The 21,941-nt window shown below is 43.9% G+C and overlaps 1 protein-coding gene across 5 annotated transcripts in view; it reads left to right on the top strand.

Moving 5' to 3' along the window:
* The window catches only part of KDM2B (lysine demethylase 2B), a 172,188-nt gene that overhangs the window by 59,010 nt on the left and 91,237 nt on the right, over window positions 1-21,941 (top strand). For 2 of the 5 annotated variants that reach the window (XM_048820951.2, XM_075120054.1), the window contains exons 7-8: window positions 12,209-12,302; window positions 13,301-13,454. In XM_048820951.2, the coding sequence (XP_048676908.1) occupies window positions 12,209-12,302; window positions 13,301-13,454 (248 nt within the window). Of the gene's footprint in view, window positions 1-8,928; window positions 9,033-10,680; window positions 11,013-11,231; window positions 11,411-12,208; window positions 12,303-13,300; window positions 13,455-21,941 lie in introns of those variants that run through there. The other 3 variants (XM_075120057.1, XM_075120055.1, XM_075120056.1) reach the window with 3 other exon arrangements.

Here is a 21,941-nt window from a genome sequence, read left to right as displayed (position 1 = left end):
GAAAGGTTCTTATCCAAGCATTCTGCACAAGCCTAATCCTGTGAGGTGCTTAGCACCCTCAATTCTCATTGACTTTGGTGGGAGTTGAAGGTGCTCTGCACTTTAATAAAATGAAACAGTTTGTTTAGGTGCCTAAATATGAATTTGGTTTCTAACTTCAAGGGACTTGACTAAGGTCACGCAGTGAGTGAGTGGCAGATGATCAAATAAAATCCAGGCACTCTGTCTCCCGGTCTCCTACTCTAGCCATTAGACCATGCCACCCTTACATTTATTTGTATTATAGTAGTGGCTAAGAATCCAATCAAGGTTCAGGGCTCCATTGAGACTGTACAGATAAGAAATAAAAAGACAGTCTGTGCCCAGGAGAGTCTCAGTCTACATGCCAGACATGATGCAGCAGACAGACAAAACAGACAAACAGGGTGGAGATGCAGATGGGAAGCCTATGGAGGGTCACAAAGGTGGAAGTGATGTAATTGCAGTGACAAACTAGCAGCAGCTTTTTGAAGGGGCATGATGGGGGTCAGTGTGACTGGCATCAGGACCATACAGGAATGGATTACAGTAGTTGAGATGCAAGATGATGAGGACTGAACAATCCATGTCAGTGCTGGTATCTGCGTGATGCTGCTCCTTAATTTTAGAAAAACACTGGTGTTTATCCTGTGCATTCCTGACTTCTGGAGTCTAGAAATGGGACTGTTCCACTCTGGTCCTGTCCTTAAGTGTGGTCGTAATACTGGGAGCTTGCTGTATGCTATACCCACCATTAGAATGATCCTTACAAACAGAACACACTCTAATGACAGTGATTGTGGTTTTGCAGACACAGATGGTATCACCAGACACAAATGTCTGTCTTGGCTACTGTGTGTAAAGTTCTGTGCTGGGAATGGAGTTAGAGAATGCTCCATCTGCTCTGCTGGTTCAGTTATTAAAATGCACTTGGAGACCTCTCTGGCTTTCACTTGGATTTGTACCATTAACTTTTTAAAATAATTTTATGTTGTGAGGTTCTTATTTGCCCATAAGTAAATGACTAATATCTGAGAGAGAACCTAGCAAACTGCAGTAGTTGGGCAGCCATATTAGATCAAAACTAAAGTAAAATATAAAAGATTTTCTAAACACCACCTCTAATTTAAAAGAATAATAAGATACAAGTAGTTGGGGGACTGAATAGCTAAATGATAAAGTGTCTTTCTTTCTCTTGCTCATTGATTTAAATTCAGGCCAGGTTAATAGAGTTTGAAAGTCGTTACAGTGTGATGCATGTTCGGTGGCTTATGTTAAATGAGTTTAGGAGGTCTCAGTCCAGCTTCTAGTGCCGTTCACATCACAGAAAACACTACCAACTGTTGGCACAATCTGCCTGCATTGGTCACGTTTTCAGCAGAGAGGCCCCTGGGTTGTATGGACACGTCAGTAGAACTACTCTTGTGCCATAGAGGTGGCCCCTGCAGGTCAGGGTAGACAGCATAGGAAGGTTGTGCTGCAGCTGCCCCTTTTGTGGCTACATGGGGAATTCGATTTCCAAGGTTGTCAGTTTGGCACGCTCCATCACTACTGACACCCACATTTAAAACCAAACAAAACCCTAACTATTTTTTAAAGAAGATTTTTCTGAATAATAAACCTGAATAATTAACCAAGAAGGACTCTGCCCTCTGAGCAGTGTGATGACAATATTTGAGCCCCCGGAGATAACAATTCAGAATATGAATGAATGCTTTGCAAAAAAGCAAGATTTTCAGAGCTTTTATGAGAGTAAGGACTGTGTTTTATTAATATAAGAAATGTATAAATATTATGGGTCAGATTCTTGGCCCCACTCTCCTCCTTTTGCACTACTCAAGTGATGTGACAAGGGCAAAAACTGCTTGTAGCTCCCTAGCTGGAAATCCACCTGGCATAGGGGAATCCTCAGTGAGCATAGAGCCATCATAGCTGGTGCATCCCCTTTAGCCCAGCATAGGGGCTGGGGAGGGAGCATGGTCGGCATGAGATGGGCTGGCCTCCAAGCTGGATTCTGTCTCCTTTAATGCACAATGGCTATGCAACTGCCTTGATTAACCCACCCCTCACCAAGAGGGGAGACTGGAACATCATGGGAGATGTAATTGACTAGAGAGCCTGTCCTTTGGAAACAAATGGGAGCATAAGGCACCTGAGCTACGCCTCCCATGAGGCACTACAGCAGTATTTCTGACTTGGGTTTTCTATTTTTCACCAAAAACTAAACATTTTCCATGAAGGGGGAAAAAACCCCTAGTTTACAAACAGCTGAAATATTAAGCCAGTGTTAAATCTCCCCCAAAAGATGGAATAAATAACAGCTTTCCTTATGACAGGTTTCAGAGTAACAGCCGTGTTAGTCTGTATTCGCAAAAAGAAAAGGAGGACTTGTGGCACCTTAGAAACTAACCAATTTATTTGAGCATAAGCTTTCGTGAGCTACAGCTCACTTCATCGGATGCATACTGTGGAAAATACAGAAGATGTTTTTATACACACAGACCATGAAAAAATGGGTGTTTATCACTACAAAAGGTTTTCTCTCCCCCCACCCCACTCTCCTGCTGGTAATAGCTTATCTAAAGTGATCACTCTCCTTACAGGTTTCAGAGGAACAGCCGTGTTAGTCTGTATTCGCAAAAAGAAAAGGAGTACTTGTGGCACCTTAGAGACTAACCAATTTATTTGAGCATGAGCTTTCGTGAGCTACAGCTCACTTCATCAGATGTTTACCGTGGAAACTGCAGCAGACTTTATATACACACAGAGAATATGAAACAATACCTCCTCCCACCCCACTGTCCTGCTGGTAATAGCTTATCTAAAGTGATCAACAGGTGGGCCATTTCCAGCACAAATCCAGGTTTTCTCACCCTCCACCCCCCACACAAATTCACTCTCCTGCTGGTGCTAGCCCATCCAAAGTGACAACTCTTTACATAATCAAGTAGGGCTATTTCCTGCATAGATCAAGGTTTTCTCACATCCCCCCCACCCCCATACACACACAAACTCACTCTCCTGCTGGTAATAGCTCATCTAAACTGACCACTCTCCAAGTTTAAATCCAAGTTAAACCAGAACATCGGGGGGGGGGGGGTAGGAAAAAACAAGAAGAAACAGGCTACCTTGCATAATGACTTAGCCACTCCCAGTCTCTATTTAAGCCTAAATTAATAGTATCCAATTTGCAAATGAATTCCAATTCAGCAGTTTCTCGCTGGAGTCTGGATTTGAAGTTTTTTTGTTTTAAGATAGCGACCTTCATGTCTGTGATTGCGTGACCAGAGAGATTGAAGTGTTCTCCGACTGGTTTATGAATGTTATAATTCTTGACATCTGATTTGTGTCCATTTATTCTTTTACGTAGAGACTGTCCAGTTTGACCAATGTACATGGCAGAGGGGCATTGCTGGCACATGATGGCATATATCACATTGGTGGATGTGCAGGTGAACGAGCCTCTGATAGCGTGGCTGATGTTATTAGGCCCTGTGATGGTGTCCCCTGAATAGATATGTGGGCACAATTGGCAACGGGCTTTGTTGCAAGGATAAGTTCCTGGGTTAGTGGTTCTGTTGTGTGGTATGTGGTTGTTGGTGAGTATTTGCTTCAGGTTGCGGGGCTGTCTGTAGGCAAGGACTGGCCTGTCTCCCAAGACTTGTGAGAGTGTTGGGTCATCCTTTAGGATAGGTTGTAGATCCTTAATAATGCGTTGGAGGGGTTTTAGTTGGGGGCTGAAGGTGACCGCTAGTGGCGTTCTGTTATTTTCTTTGTTAGGCCTGTCCTGTAGTAGTGGGGTGGGAGGAGGTATTGTTTCATATTCTCTGTGTGTATATAAAGTCTGCTGCAGTTTCCACGGTAAACATCTGATGAAGTGAGCTGTAGCTCACGAAAGCTCATGCTCAAATAAATTGGTTAGTCTCTAAGGTGCCACAAGTACTCCTACTCTCCTTACAATGTGTATGATAATCAAGGTGGGCCATTTCCAGCACAAATCCAGGGTTTAACAAGAAGGTCTGGGGAACAGTGTGTGTGTGTGTGTGTGTGTGTGTGAAAGGAATAAACAAGGGGAAATAGGTTACTTTTTATTACCAACAGGAGAGTGGGTTTTTTTTGGGGGGGGGAGGACCTGGATTTGTGCTGGAATGGGAATGGGCTTCGTTGCAAGGATAGGTTCCTGGGTTAGTGGTTCTGTTGTGTGGTGTGTGGTTGCAGATGAGTATTTGCTTCAGGTTGGGGGGCTATCTGTAGGCAGGGACTGGCCTTTCTCCCAAGATCTGTGAGAGTGATGGCTAGTGGCATTCTGTTATTTTCTTTGTTGGGCCTGTGCTGTAGTAGGTGACTTCTGGGTACTCTTCTGGCTTTGTCAATTTGTTTCTTCACTTCAGCAGGTGGGTATTGTAGTTGTAAGAACGCTTGATAGAGATCTTGTAGGTGTTTGTCTCTGTCTGAGGGGTTGGAGCAAATGTGGTTGTATCGTAGAGCTTGGCTGTAGACGATGGATGGTGTGGTGTGGTCTGGATGAAAGCTGGAGGCATGTAGGTAGGAATAGTGGTCAGTAGGTTTCCGGTATAGGGTGGTGTTTATGTGACCATCGCTTATTAGCACCATAGTGTCCAGGAAGTGGATCTCTTGTGTGGACTGGTCCAGGCTGAGGTGGGATGGAAATTGTTGAAATCATGGTGGAATTCCTCAAGGGCTTCTTTTCCATGGGTCCAGATGATGAAGATGTCATCAATATAGCGCAAGTAGAGTAGGGGCATTAGGGGACGAGAGCTGAGGAAGCGTTGTTCTAAGTCAGCCATAAAATGTTGGCATACTGTGGGGCCATGAGGGTACCCATAGCAGTGCCGCTGATTTGAAGGTATACATTGTCCCCAAATGTGAAATAGTTATCGGTGAGGACAAAGTCACAAAGTTCAGCCACCAGGTTTGCCGTGACATTATCGGGGATACTGTTCCTGATGGCTTGTAGTCCATCTTTGTGTGGAATGTTGGTGTAAAGGACTTCTACATCCATAGTGGCCAGGATGGTGTTTTCAGGAAGATCACTGATGGATTGTAGTTTCCTCAGGAAGTCAGTGGTGTCTCGAAGATAGCTGGGAGTGCTGGTAGCATAGGGCCTGAGGAGGGAATCTACATAGCCAGACAATCCTGCTGTAGGGTGCCAATGCCTGAGATGATGGGGCATCCAGGATTTCCAGGTTTATGGATCTTGGGTAGCAGATAGAATACCCCAGGTCGGGGTTCCAGGGGTGTGTCTGTGCGGATTTGTTCTTGTGCTTTTTCAGGGAGTTTCTTGAGCAAATGGTGTAGTTTCTTTTGGTAACCCGCAGTGGGATCAGAGGGTAATGGCTTGTAGAAAGTGGTGTTGGGGAGCTGCCTAGCAGCCTCTTGTTCATATTCCAACCTATTCATGATGACGACAGCATCTTCTTTGTCAGCCTTTTTGATTATGATGTCAGAGTTGTTTCTGAGGCTGTGGATGGCATTGTGTTCTGCACGGCTGAGGTTATCGGGCAAGTGATGCTGCTTTTCCACAATTTCAGCCTGTGCACGTCGGCGGAAGCACTCTATATAGAAGTCCAGTCTGTTGTTTCGACCTTTAGGAGGAGTCCACCTAGAATTCTTCTTTTTCTAGTGTTGGTAGGAAGGTCCCTGTGGATTAGTATGTTGTTCAGAGGTGTGTTGGAAATATTCCTTGAGTCGGAGACGTCGAAAATAGGATTCTAGGTCACCACAGAACTGTATCATGTTCGTGGGGGTGGAGGGGCAGAAGGAGAGGCCCCGAGATAGGACAGATTCTTCTGCTGGGCTAAGAGTATAGTTGGATAGATTGACAATATTGCTGGGTGGGTTAAGGGAACCATTGCTGTGGCCTCTTGTGGCACGTAGTAGTTTAATGTCCTTTTTCTTTTGTAGAGAAGCAAAGTGTGTGTTGTAAATGGCTTGTCTAGTTTTTGTAAAGTCCAGCCACGAGGAAGTTTGTGTGGAAGGTTGTTTTTTTATGAGAGTATCCAGTTTTGAGAGCTCATTCTTAATCTTTCCCTGTTTGCTGTACAGGATGTTGATCAGGTGGTTCCGCAGTTTCTTTGAGAGCGTGTGGCACAAGCTGTCAGCATAGTCTGTATGGTATAAAGAAAAGGCGTACTAGTGGCACCTTAGAGACTAACCAATTTATGTATGGTATGTAGATTGTAATGGATTTTTTACCTTCAGTCCTTTTGGTACAATGTCCATCTGTTTGCATTTGGAAAGGAAGATGATGTCTGTCTGTATCTGTACGAGTTTTTTCATGAAGTTGATCGATTTCCACTCCATACGGCTAAATGCAGTGCCTTGCATGATGACAGGTTTCAGAGTAGCAGCTGTGTTACTGTGCAAAAAGAAAAGGAGTACTAGTGGCACTACAAAAGGTTTTCTCCCCCCCCCCGCTCTCCTGATGGTAATAGCTCATCTTAAGTGATCACTCTCCTTACAGTGTGTACGATAACACCCATTTTTTCATGTTCTTTGTGTATATAAATCTCCTCACTGTGTTTTCCACTGAATACATCCGATGAAGTGAGCTGTAGCTCACGAAAGCTTATGCTCAAATAAATTTGTTAGTCTCTAAGGTGCCACAAGTACTCCTTTTCTTTTTGCGAATACAGACTAACACGGCTGCTACTCTGAAACCTGTCATTAAAGTACCTTGTGTGTATACCATACTTAATGAATAATTGGCCAGGCTCGTCAGGCCACACTCTCAACTTGATGGCATTTATCTGTCTCTTATGTGATAACTTTTGAATGCCACATTTGATCAATTCCAAAATTATAGAGAATGTTCTAGGTGTTGGTGGCTATTGATTTTGGGGAACACCGAAAGGGAGAAAATGGGGGACACATGGATCTCCTGCCATCTTGTTAGCACAGCCACAGCTTCCAGCACATCTGCAATTGTCTGTAATCAAACAACTTGTTGATAGCACCCGTTATCACTTTCCAATATGACAGTACCACCATCTTATCTCTGCCAATCCTCCCAAATTAGTTTAACATGTTGATAGCCTGAATGACTAATTTTCCAGACAAATTGTAATGGGGGAAGGAAGGGGCGGCATGCGCACAGGCCCTGGGGTGGGGGAGATTGCAGGACCTTGGTCGGGGGAGGGAATAGGGGTACACAGAACTCCTGACGAAGGGGGTGGGGGGTTGAGGGACTCTGGTATGGGGAGAGAGGGGTATGTGGAACCCACACAGAGACCTTGGCTTTGGGGACAGGGGGGACACAGCCCCAGGCATGAAGGAGGGGTGAAGGGGAGAGTTGCAGGGAATTCCTGAAATAGAGTGGAATGGGAGGGTGGTAGACAGGGAGCTTGTGGGGTGCAATGAAGGGGTGCAAGGAGACGCTGGTGTCTGCAGTGAACAACCTTCAGAAGCTATGAAGTGTGGAACCTCCTAATTATTAATGGTCTTGCTGTAAGTGGTGCTTTGTTTTAATCGGATTTAGAAGGAAGCTGGGTTGTCTTCTATAGGAAAAGCTGGTTACGGTGGATCTAGCTGCTCTATTCCTGACTTGTGTAGTATGATAGGAAAGAGAATTAATGTCTATTGAAAATAATGTCCTGGGTGGCCCACTGTCCTGATAATGGTAAATGTTACTGATCTTGCACATCCTGCCCAGCAGGAGGTGTGCATGCATCCTACCATGTGGGAGTGTCTGGTTAGGTTTCCTGGTGGGATCCCTTATTCACTGCGCAGGGTGGTGGTGGTGAGGAGATGGTATGCAAAATATCATGTCATGCAGGAGAGACACTAATAGCTAGATTTCCTGAGTGCTAAGTGTGCTGGTGAGCTGGGTTCAGTTCTCCCTTCCTGCTTCTTAGAACCACTGTGCAGCCTGAACTTTATGTCCTACTTACAAACTAATGTCTACTTTGGCCCAATTGAAGGGAAAGGTGGCTGCAGTACATGAAGAATTCAGCTTCGCGGAACTTGAAGCTGTGCTGTGAGAGCCTTGAGGGAGCTGTGTAGCTGCTCTCTTCAGGCACAGGGATAGCCACTGCCATGTGGGGCCTTTAAGTGCACTGGTGTTGAGGGTGGGGTGGAGTACAGGAAAGCAAAAGGGTCTGGATGTGCTGGCCCCATGTCTCCTAGGTGACAATGGTTTCTTTTGTCTTGTGGTGTAATTTGTGGCTTTCAGTTACAGGGAGTTTAGTTTCAGAGTAGCAGCCATGTTAGTCTGTATCCGCAAAAAGAAAAGAAGTACTTCATCGGAAGTGAGCTGTAGCTCACGAAAGCTTATGCTCAAATAAATTTGTTAGTCTCTAGGGTGCCACAAGTACTGCTTTTTTGTAGGGAGTTTAGTGTCACTCAGTGGGTCAGGCAGTTATTGAGGATTCTCCTAAAGGTGCCTATTGTTTCCTGTTGTTTTCTTCCATGTCACATTTTCAGATGCACTAAGTAAAGGCTACAGTAACAAGGGGAGATGTCAGGAGCTGTGTGTTTAGGATCCACCATGAGCTTTGGCCGCAAGAGTCAGCTCCCTTGGAAGTATCAGTGGAATTGTTAATGGACTGTGTGTGTGAGCTACCTCGTTTAGGAAAGACAGTACTATTAACAAATAAACCAACTGCCTCTCTTATCTCCCCCTCACGACTACCTTGTGCCTCACAGAACACAGAGCACCAGCCACTGCTTGTTTTAAAAAAAAAAATCCAACAAATAAACAGAAAGCTGTAGCCTGCTTCTGCGCTTTGGTTTGGCACTTGTAGTTGGCTCATGATTTTGTGGTATTCGGTTTCAGGCTTAGGGATTTCAACCAGCCGGGGTTTGCTCCTGGGAGGAAGGAAGAGCGAGCTATACTTTTCTCATTGGCCCGAACAAAAACAGAAGCATCTGCTGGGGTTTGGGAGTGGTTTATGGGCTGAGCTTAGTGGCAGGGGAGTCCTTGTAATGCCAGAGGGAATAGAGCCGTGTGCTGTGCTGTACTTATAACGAGAGAAAAGGAAGGAACTGAGCTCAGGGTAATGGACTTATGTGTGTGTGTTTGCTTGTGAGTCTGCCTCCTGAGTTTCTCTGCATGTGCCTCTGCATCTCTCTGTTTTCAAGTGTGTTTGTAACTCAGTGTTGGTCTGTTTCTTCCATTGTATCTCTGCATGTGAGTGTCTCGTGTTGCTGGTGGTCTTGAAGCTGTGAATGTGGATTTGTGTGTCTGAACATAGTATCTGTGTTTGCTTTGAATCTGTCTATATGTTGTTCCTGTGTTTGCCTAAGGGGTTTTCTCCATCAGTGCTGTTTCTGTATTTGTTGTTCTGTTTGCTTGTGAGTTTGTGGGTCTCTGTATGTTGTCTCAATGGGTACTACATTTCCTCAGATCTTTTCAGAAAGAAAAATATAATTGTGCATCAACTAACTGTTGAACAGTTTCAGGATACTAGAGAGAGCACAAAATAAACTCTAGCAGGGAAAGGGAGGCTTTTAAAAAAAAACAACACCCTAGATTACAAGCAGCTGCATATTTTAAAAACCCAACCAGGGGTGTGTAGTGAGATAAAGTTGAGTCTGCAGGGACTGGAAATTGCAGCACTTGTGAAGAAACAAAGCTTGATTAATTGTTTGTGCTTGTATTGGGGGTGTGTGTAACTCTGACGAGATTCTCTATGTCCTACTTGAAAGTGCGTTCCTACATTCACGTTACCTGCTCCGGCCCAGAATGCTTAAGGCAGAGACTAGAACTGTAACTGAAGGAAGCAGAGTAGGTGTTGTTTCTAGTTTCCTTTCATCGCGGACATTTTGTTGTGGAAAAGCTTAAAAACTTGAGCTCTCTATCCAAATTAGAAGCCGTTAATGTTGAGAAGCTGCCAGCTGAGGTTAGAGTGGTGTCTGTGTAAGATTAGCTGTAGCATGGAGCTGGGCTGAGGAGACCATGTGACTGCAGTGTACATTGGAAGAGGAAGCTGTAGAGGTCAATGCAAAGGCATTGTGCCAGAGTCTGGCAACAAGGGAGATTGCTGTATGGCGGCAGATCGCTTTTCAGACTCCTAACGCTTTCATTAACTGTTTGGTGTTGGACAGAAGCATCCCTGTTAGATTAACAACAGAAATTTAAGGATGGAATAACTTGTTTGTGATTGGTTTCAGTTGTGGATGGAAAGAAAAACTGATCTTTCCAAATGCTTTGTAGGTTTTATTAACCACCGTTTGTGGATCTTTCACTGAATCAACCTTTCTTGGGAATGGAAATTATTCTGTTTAGAGGAGTTTCAAGACAACATGCTATTAAAAGAAAAAAAGTCGAATGTTTCCAGCTATCTCTGCATCAGTGTGTTCTCAGTTACAAAGCTCATTTTGAGCATTTTGTGGTTTAACTGGAAATTTAATTAATTTTTTTCCCCACCTTCAGTACAAAGAGACAGCCTCAAGTTGTAGGTTGAAGGTTATTTAAAAACAAATAAAAGCCCAGGAAGTATAGAGAGGGCCATTTGCAACAATACAAAGTATCTGACTATCGACAGGCAATCCTAGGTGGGCAGTATTGCCTTGGACAATTTGTTTTAATTTGGTATGTTTGTAATTGATTTTGTGGAGACTGAAAATAATGGAGTCTATAATAATTTGTGTTTGATTTAAAAATTTTGTTCTTCCAATGTTTGTCAAGACCTCCTTTGAATTGATACATTCCAGGTTATTTTTGTTTTATTAGCAATTATTCTACATCTGACTTTCTGCAGGCTGGTATAAAGAAAGGAAACTTCCTTTATAAGCTTCTTTTTTGTTTTTAATTTCCATCTGACATGTAGTCAGCAGCATCCTGGAAGAGGAGAATAAAACGAGAGATTTAAAAAAAATGTATTTGGGAATGAAGGACTCATATTTTGAAACGGAGCATATTTGGAGTCTAGACAGCTTCTTGGCTAGCTGTGATTTTTTGAAGTATCTGAAATACTCCAAGGGTGGAAAAATCTCTATCTCTGCTTCAAAATGCTGCTGAAATTCCAGAGTGGGTAAGAGGAGAGCATTATTATTGTACAAGGAGAGGTTTTAATTGTGAGACGAAGGCACAGGACTTTTTTGAAGCACACAAATTGACTGTCTTCATGACAGCATTGCGTATCATTCTGTCAACTCCAGCACTGGATGGGGTTGCTAGGCAGCAGGCTCTTATGTATCCAACCTCTCTCTGATTTGCTAGCCTTCTGCAGACACATGGTAAGGTCCTTTCTAGCCTATCATCTAGAGGGACTTTTGCACGCCGTCTGCATACAGCTGAGATTCTCTACCTGAATGTGATGAGAAAAAGACACAGTTAAATGAAACCTTTTTTTAATCACTTTCTGATACTGTTTCCACAACTTAAAAAAAAAAAATAGCCATGAAAGGGCGACTGGAACAAGGAAAAGAGGTTAGTGGGTTAAGTGGTGTGTGTGTTCTCCATTTGCAAAAGGTGCCTGTTGTGAGAAGGGCGGCTGTAATTCGGCCATTAGTTACAGATGGTGGCTGGAGACTCGAGATTCATGCAGTGAGCTGAGAGCCGTTGTATATCTTTGCAGCAGTGTTGACATTAAACTGCTCTGAAAAAAATAGATCTAGAGGGCACAAAATGCAGTGATCTGGTACTTTGGAATACTGCAGACTGATACCTTCAATTATTCTGCACAGATATGTTTGGAAATGGGAATGAAAACAGTTTATTTGCCAAATGAAGCTTCCATCTCACTGTCCCCCGCAAAAGTTGCAGTGGTAGTAGTTAGGTGATTGATGTCCAATGGGATTTATATCCAGATGAGATTTTTCAAAACTTTGTTCTTTGAATCAATCAACACACAACTTTTGGTGAAGGTTATGGCTCTTAGTAATGGAGGAGATCACACCTGGAATAGAGAATGGCGTGGTCATTATTTTTGACCAACTTAAGTTTAACATTTCCCAAGCCTTTTATAGCTGATAGCTTTCTCTCCAGACAACTGAATAACATACAGAATTATAGGCATATTTTTCCCAACAGAAGTCCAATTAGAGTCCTGTTTTTGTCCTATTAATATGACTAAATGAGGTGTCTGTAGAGATATAACAGCTTCATTGGCTTGAGATCTCTACATATGCAGCTACACTGCAAATTAATAAATAAGCAATGTTGTTTTCAGACTGCTTATTGTAACTCTTGATTTTTATATTCCCCCCACCCCAATGTGCTTTTCAGGTACTGTTTGATGAGTGTGAAAGGATGCTTCACTGATTTTCACATTGATTTTGGTGGCACTTCAGTGTGGTATCACGTTTTCCGAGGAGGGAAGGTAAGTAGAGTTGACAGTATAACATCTTTATTTTTGGGGATTTCTTGTGAGGCCTGTTCTGCTCTTTTTTTGTTTGTTTGTTTTACTTTTGCTTGTAAGTGATCAAACTGTAAATCGCTTGGCTTGGCTGATGAACATGGAGTTTGCTAAACAGGGGAGACAGCCCTTCAGTCTGTGAAACAAGTACATTGAATACTCCAGGGCACCAAAATATCAGAAAAGTTTGATATGAAAAAGCTTATTTTATGCTTCTGGGTACTGGAAGTGTCATGTAGCATGTAACTGGCCATATACCACAGCTGCATCCATGTGTTCATATCACATCTCCTTAGGTTGCCAGAATCTCTGTGCCTCTTCTTAGTTTTCAGGATCCTTTAAGCATGTGCATGCATATGTACAGGCACACCCACTCATTCAAAAACAGAAGTACTTGAATATGCAGCATAGAATCATAGACTCTCAGGGTTGGAAGGGACCTCAGGAGGTCATCTACTCCAACCCCTTGCTCAAAGCAGGACCAATATAGCACAGATAGCTATAGCCGCATTCTTCTAGGTATACTGGTTTAGATATAACTAGTCTTTTCTGAGATTTCAGTGGAGATAGGTACTATGTGTATTGAAGTAAGTGCAGCAAATAGAACATCTCTGTGCTCCAGATATTGTTCATCTACATATCTAACTGGGCTGAAAGTAATATTCTGTTACAAGGTTGTGTGGTATATTAAGCACTTAGTGGACTCCAGTTTACAGAGATGATGTTTTGTAGAAGCAGTGTGACAATTGTGAGTAATCTTGCTGCTTCCTTTGTGTATACCAGTTACTGCTATAATCTGCTAGGGACCTCTGTGTACAGTACATGGAAAATTTATACTTTATGTTGAAAATACATTTGCTTATGTGTATTCACATCATTGGCACCCTTTAACTTTGCTGAAAATGCTAGCTCTTTATTTTCATTGCTTGTTTGTAAGAGTTAAACTTTTGTTTTATTTTTAGATCTTCTGGCTGATTCCGCCTACTCTGCAGAATCTAGAACTTTATGAAGAATGGGTTCTGTCGGGAAAGCAAAGTGATATCTTTCTGGGAGACAGGGTGGAACTATGCCAAAGAATTGAGTTGAAACAAGGCTATACGTTTTTTATTCCTTCAGGTAACTGTTAATAACTGTGACTTTTGTCGGAATCATTAGAATCATTATGTTTATTAACAGTTCCTATCCGTAATATAAAAACATCTCATCTAAGCCTCCTTTTGGTTCTTCTGTTGGCCATCTCAGCAGGAAGGCTAGGGATTGAATGACTCAATCCCATAGAGATGGTCCCAGAAGGACATGCATGAAGCACATTGGTGAGGAAGTGTGTTGTACCTGGTCTATGGATAAAAAGAGGGCTTTGGTGTGCAGCACTGTCAATCCAGCATTCTCATCAGCACTGAATTTACTGTAAATATCTGTTAAAAAAAAAAAAAAGTCACAATTAATTATTTTTGTCTGCCTGTTTGGAAAAATACATTTTTCTTCTTGTTGTGAGATATAACTGTGCTCTTAAATATCTCCTGCATCCAGTCTGTGATCTTTTCCAGGCAGGTTTCACTTGCAGTTTAATAATCCTCAACCAGACTCTCAGTCTCTGAGCCAGAACTCAGAGATGGGGTGTGATTCCTTGAGACACATTGTAGTTGGGATTCTCTCACTCGGGAAGGGCAGGCAGTATCTGCACCACTGCCCTCCTTCATGGGTTGTGTCTGGGAAGAGTAGCTTTAATCTCTTCAGGAGTCAGTCAATGGAGGTTGTGCTGAATCTACACATCTTCCAAGTAGCATGGCCACACTGCCTCCTTGAACACACAGCCCATCTGGGGGCTTCAGTACCTGGCTCAGGGCCCCTTGGCACAGCAGAGGTGGTGGGTGTTTTTCTGCTGATGGGGAAGCTTTAACCCTGACTTATGCCAGCGGAATTGGGTTAGCCAAAGGCTGAATCAGGCCAGTGGTGTTCCTCATATTAGAGTATGCCATGCTTTCTTCTCTTTGGCTGTAGTGTGGCTGAGTTTGTTTACAATGGCATAACAAAGCTACCTGCCTGTAGCAGATCTCGCAAGGTAAATATTGGCAGCTGTCCTACTTGATGGCAATGGAAGTTGCTTTAGAAACAGGATCAGGTTTAAATCATGGAGACATGAACAGTGCAGGGACTTCAATAGACAGTCAGGGGATCTTTCTTGATAAGAGGGAGCTGTGTTTGTGTCAGCTGTGAAGGCTTTGCTGCTTTGGTAACAATTTGGCAAGGATTGTGACAGGCAAAATGACTGTGGGTGTGGGGTAATGAATCCATTAAAGGAATTAGGTCTTCCTTTGAAGTGGGTCAGAATGTGATATTACTGTTTGAATTGAATGTTTTAATGTGCCTATGCTGTTTGCATTGATCCTGTTAGTGCCTTTACGACTTATCTTCACTCCCTCCTGGACAACCTCCTACTAATAAGTCTTCTTGTGTGTTAGTTTAGTGATACTCAGCAGATGAAATGAAGCAAATTGTGTCCTCCTACTGGGAGCTTAAATAAGGAACAATGTAATATGGTGGTTGAAGAGGGATGAATCCAAATATATATATTTAATATAGTTATTGATTTCCTGAGAAAGGCCAATGTGCAGAAATTCTCATATCTCAACCATTTCAGGCTCCATGCTGTTTATAAAAGGCTGTCCCAAAACTCTTATGAATAATTACCCCAGAGCACCAAGCATGAACTCCACAAAGTTTTTACAGTGAGAATGTTTGTGTTGGAAAGTTTATCCGCAAATTCCTTATTTCATTTATGCTGAGGGGATGGGTTAGTTGAGGAAGAGACTATTTTTAGGTTTCTATTACATACTGAAAGGCCCTATCAAAAAAGACACAGGGATGGTCTAGTCAATTGAGCACAGCCCTGGAGACCAGGAACTTTTTGTGCACTTATCCTGGCTGTGACACTGACTGTCTCCTGTGGCTTTGGTCAGATCCCTTAACCTCTTTGCTTTGGTTTCATCTCATGTGGTTATGAGCATTAATTAGTTAATGTTTGTAATGCACTTCGTAAAAACTATGTATGTATGTATGTATTTATAGATAGTGTTCCTGTTGTCATACCTGGTGCCTATTAAACAACCGTATGTAATTCAGAATTGGTATAGATGAAACCCACCCAGCCTGTATTTATTCATGAGACAAGTGCTCTCTGGTTACAAATACAAACTAAGAATATGTAAAATAAACAGATTCATCTTGCACGGTTTCCTAATAATTCCCAATCTTGGATAGATTCTGGATGGAGGAAATTCTACAGCTAAGGGCCCTCCCCTAAGAATGCCATGCTTCCCACTCCTGGAGTTTAGCCTTACAGTAAGTAGAGTATACAGGTGGAATGCAGCAGCTGTGATAGAGCATATGAGGAGAGTCTGTCCCAGGCCACTTATGGCTTTAGAGATGATAACAAACACCTGAATTGCACCTGGAAACAGGCCAAGAGCTAGTAGCGCACTGTGTTATGTGTTTGTATTGGCCTGCTCCACTTGAGAAGCAGGAGGACACATTTTGCACTAGGTGAATCTTCCAAGTGTTCTTTCAGGGTAGTTCTAAGACGGTGGTTCTCAAACTTTTGTACTGGTGACCCCTTTCACACAGGAAGCCTCTGAGTGCGACACCCCCCCCAATAAATTAAAAACACTTTTTAATATATTTAACACCAGTATCAATGCTGGAGGCAAAGCGGGGTTTGGGGTGGAGGCTGACAGCTCATGACCTCCCATGTAATAACCTCATGACCCCCTGAGGGGTCCTGACCACCAGTTTGAGAACTCCTCTTCTAAGAGCACATTATGTATCCTAGTCTGAAGATGACAAAGGCATGGAAGGCTGTAGTGAGGTGTGCATCAGAGATGTAAGGTCACAGATTCCTGGATGATAAAAGGCCCTTCTGGCCTTTGATAATCAGCAATGGATCACATAAAACCCTGAGACTGTAAATGGCTTGGACAAGGATGGTGGTAACCGTTACTGGAGGGAGTAGTTAGAATCCTCATCAGTGTTTCAAGGTATTTTTCTGTGCCCAGCATTACCATCTTAATCTTTTCTGGATTGGGTTTAAACCGTGTGGCTTTCATCCAGGGCCCGAACTCAGCAAAGCACAGAAAGACTGCAGGATCATGGCTATGATAATGAGGAGGAACTGAGCTAAGTATCATCAACATGCTGGTGTCAGTGTGGCCAAGACATGTCTCAGTTTCCCTTAGCAGACTCACATACACATTTAGGATATGTCTGCAGTGCAGCTGGGAGGTGTAATTCCCAACCCAGGTAGATGTACACATGGTAGCTCTGCTCGAGTTAGCACCTAAAAAAGCAGTTTGGCTGCAGCAGCACAGAGGGTGGCATGAGCTAGTCACGTGACTACGTCCTCAAGGGTCGTGTGGGACTGTACTTGGTTCGCTAGCCCAGCTGCTGCCTGTGCTGCCACAACCAGAATGTTCATTTCAGCCTCTAGCTGCAGCAGAGCTAAAGCATGTACATCTGCTCCTGCTGAGAATTACGTCTCCCTGCTGCTGTGTAGACCTACCCGAAATGGGAGGGGACAACAGGACTGTCTCCTGTTGGACCCTGTACATGAAAGTCCTTGAGGAGAATTAACAGTGCCTCTCACAGCCATCTAGGACCTTCCCAAAGAAATGGGTGGAGTCATTATAAAATGGTCCCAGTCCACCTCTGCCAGTTCCCACTGGTGAGTTGGTGACACTTCATGATCAACAGTGTCAGCATATGTCTACACTACAAAAAAAACCCCCCACCCTGACTTGGGCTTGAGCTACAGGGCTAAAATAGTGTAGAAGTTTCTGCTTGCACTGGAGCCTGGGCCCTGAGACCCATCCCCCTCACTGGTTTCAGAGCCTGGGCTCCAGCCCAAGCGGGAATCTCTGCACTGCTGTTTTTAGCTCCATAGACAGAGATCCATGAGCCCAAGTCAGTTGATCCAGGCTCTGAAACTCGCTGCTGTGGGGCTTTATTTTTTTACCCAGAGCTGTAAGACCTAATAAAATTAGTAAGGAACCTGGCCTCTTTCTATTAATCAAATGGAGGTAATCAGTACACTGTCAGTATTTAACAGATAATAATAACCAAAGAAATAGTGCAGTCTCTGAGGTCCCAGGTCTAAAGCTAGATTGATAGGGTTCCAGGACAGTAGAGAAATCTAGGTGAAGCTGGAGTTGGTTTGTCAATAGCCTTGCCCCAAAATGGAAGGTTCAAGATTGGTGTGACTGCCACCATCAAGAGATGGTTTCTTCTGTAGAGGCCTAGCCACCACTTGCTTTAGAATGGTAGGCAACTTGCCTTCATGGAAGAAGGCAGTAGTAATTTCCATTAATAATGGTCCTAGTGTCACCCCAAATTGGCTTTTAGTAGCTATAAGGGACAGTGTTCTGTCTTGCATGTGGCTAAGGGGCCAGCACACCCTGAACCTCCATCAGCTAGATTGGATGAAATTTAGCAAGGTAGAGGGCATGTTTGATGGTTCTTGCTTTGATATTGAGTCCACAAACTGATACCTATCTGTTTGATCTTATCTTTAAAGTAATGGGAAATTCTTCATAACAAGAGAGAGTTCATTCTGTTTCCATTTGGAGGCAATCACAAGGCTGCTCACCACACTGAACATTTTTGCTACTCTAAACTTGACAAAGATTACATGGGGGAGGAAAAGCTTAAGATGATGATGATGCCTCTCAGCCTGCATCATAGCCATGAAATAGAAAAAAATTCTCTCGGTCACAATCAGATCAAGAGCTTGTCTAGCAGTATTTGTGCTCTAGATTCCTTCTCTGTTGCATGCCTGTGTACTAAGGCAACTTGCAAGGGCAGTGTGTGGGCAGTGGATGTTTGGAGTCCATTACAGTGATGGTCATGGACAAAAGATTGTAGCTTGCCCCTAGGACACTGATGCACTGGGCCAGTGGTTGAACAGCATTATCAGAGAGCTCTGTGAATCAAGAGACTACTTTAGCCACTTCTTCTCTGGCCTCTCTCATATATGGATTACTTCCCTCCAGTCCATTTGAAATACTCTCCTCCACTCAAAAAAAGTAGTAGTAATCAGACGATGTCACCCCACCTTTCAATCTCTTCAGTGACTCCCCTTTGACCACTACCTCAAATTTAAACTTTTTGTCCTTCCCTTTAGTGCCCTGAAACCACCTCTCCTGCCCATTGGCCTTCATCCAGTGTCTTGTTTCTCACCTTGTCTCCTGCTACCCTTCCTCTCCACCTACAAATCCAGCTTTGGAGCCTCATTCATCTTCTTCACGCTTTCTCCTTCTCTCCATGCTTTTTTTCCTCAGTCACCCCTTATACGTGGAATGCCATCCCCATTCTTGGTCTCCAAGCCACCACCCTTCACTACTCTCCGTACTCAGCGTACTTCTAAAAACTCACTATCTCGAAGTTACTCACAAAAAGTGAGTTATGTTAACATAATAAATAAAACGAAAAACTCATCCAATTTCTAGTCCACTTCCTCCTCTGGATGTCCAAGCATGTCCCATCTTTTCTGTGTCTGTCACTTAAATTGTAGGTGATTTGACCATGCCAAAGGCATGATAATACTACACCTTCCCTTATATATTCCTGCAGTCATAGTAATGATATAGAAGCTTGGATTGTGTTAGTTCACTCTTCTTCCTAGATTATTTGCAAGGCCTTCATTTTTCTGGGGTCACATTTTCAAAAAGTGACCTCCATTTGTGTATCTCCTTGTGCCTGTGCAGACGTAGTGCATCAAATATGTATGTATGAGTGTTTGGATGCACAGAGGCGCACTGGTACGGGTGGAAGCCCCTTATGAAAATCTGGCTCATGATATTTTCTCACTGGCTTCTGTCAGAGTCGTGAAAATAAAGGGGATGAAGCTACTAGAAGTGTTGGGGCTATGGCCTCTGCAGAGGTGGACTGAAAACAGCCTTTGAATTACTTAGTATCAGAGGGGTAGCTGTGTTAGTCTGGATCTGTAAAAGCAGCAAAGAGTCCTGTGGCACCTTATAGACTAACAGGTGTATTGGAGCATAAGCTTTCTTGGGTGAATACCCATTTCGTCGGATGCATTACTTGGTATTACTGGTTACCGGAATGTGGATGAAATAGCAAAAGCTGAATGCGTAGATTTTCTTTTCGCCCTTTGGATAGGGCTTTCACGGACTTCAGTGAAAGTCACCCGTGAGCACTGTAGACAGGCTCTGAATTTGACACTCGCTGTTTTGTCTCTAATTGCAGGGAGAATCTAGTACAATTCAAGGGCTCAGCCTAAAGAGAATTTGCTTATGCTCTTTCAGATGGTAAGCTTTCCATGTTCGTAGTTTTAATTTGAATACATAGAACACATGAACAAGTTGCAGTCTGTGATCTGGAAATTTAGTGAGACAGCTTTGAGAGAGAGCGAGTTCTTTAGTAGCCAAACCATCTTGGGTTCTCATTTTATCAGTTCTTATAGCAAAGGAGTGATGAGCTGGGCCATTAGTTGATTGGGAGACCACCAAGGAAAGAACAGGAAATTTTGTTGCTGACTCGCTAAACAAAACTCTCCTCCTGAATTCATAGCCCAGCATAGTATTAGGAGGTTATTGTGCTACTGGAGGTGCCATTTTTTGTGTGAGACATAAAATCCCAAAATTTGACCATATATTCATATTGCCATTAAAGATCCCATGGAACTTTTACAATAATAGGGGTGTCAGCTTTGAAGTCCTGTCAAAAATCCAAACTAGATAATATGCTTTTAACTGGATATGGCATTCTTCTTCACTTCCTTTCTTAACTCGTTTAGTGTTGCTGTATGGTGTTAAACAACAAGCGCATCTCATCCCAGAGCTGACAACATTCTGTTGGTGGGAAAAAGTAATTTCCTTTATGTATAGTTTTGTAAAACGCTTTGGGATCTTTTAGAAGGAAAGACCCTATGTGACTGTAGAATATTATTATAATCGCTGGAATTTTTGGATAGAAGTGAGACTCTTACAAAGTATATGCAGAGTTCTGTGTTGCTCCAGAGCATTCTTGTTTTCAATCAAACACAGCAGTTATGATGTTCCCTCTGATGAGGCTGTTATTGGGTGAGAAAATGGATGGAAGGGGAAGACAGAATCATAGAAATGTAGAGCTGGAGGAGTCCTCAAGAGGTCAGGTAGTCCATCCCCCCTGCACTGAGGATATATGCAGGGGCCTTGGGTGTGATTCACAAAGGTTCAGGGTGCATTAAGTACGACAACAGTGATGTCTGATGTGGATGGGATTCTATTTATTATTAGAATGTGGACCCTAGATCATGGCTCTGTTGGCTAAGCCAGGCTGTATGTGAGAACTTTAATGGATAGTGTTTATACCAAGGGCAGCAGTAATTGCACAGTAAAAGTATGACTGTTAAAAAGCTTTTAATTGAGTTGCTCTATGGATGCATAGCCATGCTGCAGATTTTGATTTTCCAAGACTTTGCTGGTTGGGATTTTATACTCCAAAACTGAAACCAGGGGTGATTCAGATCTAGGTCTCATTATATCTGTAATGGGGTGACTACCTCCAAAGTGCCCCCTCGTGGCATGGGGTAACCCTGCAGCATCCCTGCCTCATTTTCCCTTTGCTCAGGGCTCCTCAATTTCACAAAAGCTTTCTTGTAACCCGTATCACCCTTACTTGGGCTGGTTTAATATCACAAACAGTTCCAAAATAAAGTCCTCAAAGTCCAAACCATGTATTTTAAGGTTGATCTACACCTCTACCCCGATATAACATGGTCCTCGGGAGATAAAAAATCTCATCGCGTTATAGGTGAGACCGCGCTATATCGAACTTGCTTTGCCCCCCTCCCCCCCCCGTTCCTTGTTCCCTGACCGCCCCCTCCAGAGCCCCATCCTTAATCACCCCCAGGACCCCACCCGCTACCCAACCCCCCTGCTCCCTGTCCCCTGACTGCCCTGACCCTTATCCACACACCTCGCCACCTGACAGGCACTCACCAGCAGCGGCGGGAAGCGGAGCAATGTGGCCCCAGCCCGCTCCACTCTGCCACCTCCCAACCGGCGGTGGGAAGTGGAGCGCTGCGGCTGGGAGGTGGCGGAGTGGAGTGGGCTGGGGCCGCATTGCTCCGCTTCCCGCTGCTGGTGAGTGCAGGGAGGTTGGGGAAAGGTCCTGCATTCACCTGTGGCGGGAAGCAAAGCACTGCAGCTGGGAGCTGGTGGAGTGGAGCGGGCTCGGGCTTCCGCCACTGCCGGTGAGTGTGGGGGGGATGCCTTCCCCCAAGCCCCCTCCCCTGAGTGACACGGCTGGGGCTGGGGTGAGGGACGCGGAGCAGGCTGCTCTCACCCCCACCGTCGGCCACTCTGGGACTGTGGGGCCACCAGAAGTGCCCCCCCCCCAGCTCCTGCCTCCCAGACCCTTGGGGGGGAGTCCCTGACCGCCCCCAAGACCCTCTGCCCCTTATCCAACCCCTCGGGCTCGGCCTGGCACCCTTAACATGCTGCTCAGGGCAGTGTGTCAGAGCTTTACCGTGTTGTATGCGAACCTATGTTATATCAGGGTAGAGGTGTATTTGCCCTTCATCAAGCCACTCCCAGGCCTTTTTGCCTG

The sequence above is a fragment of the Caretta caretta genome, chromosome 15 (genome assembly GCF_965140235.1).
Source record: "Caretta caretta isolate rCarCar2 chromosome 15, rCarCar1.hap1, whole genome shotgun sequence".
Classification (NCBI taxonomy): Eukaryota; Metazoa; Chordata; order Testudines; family Cheloniidae; genus Caretta; species Caretta caretta.
This window is presented reverse-complemented; position numbering and strand designations above follow the sequence as displayed.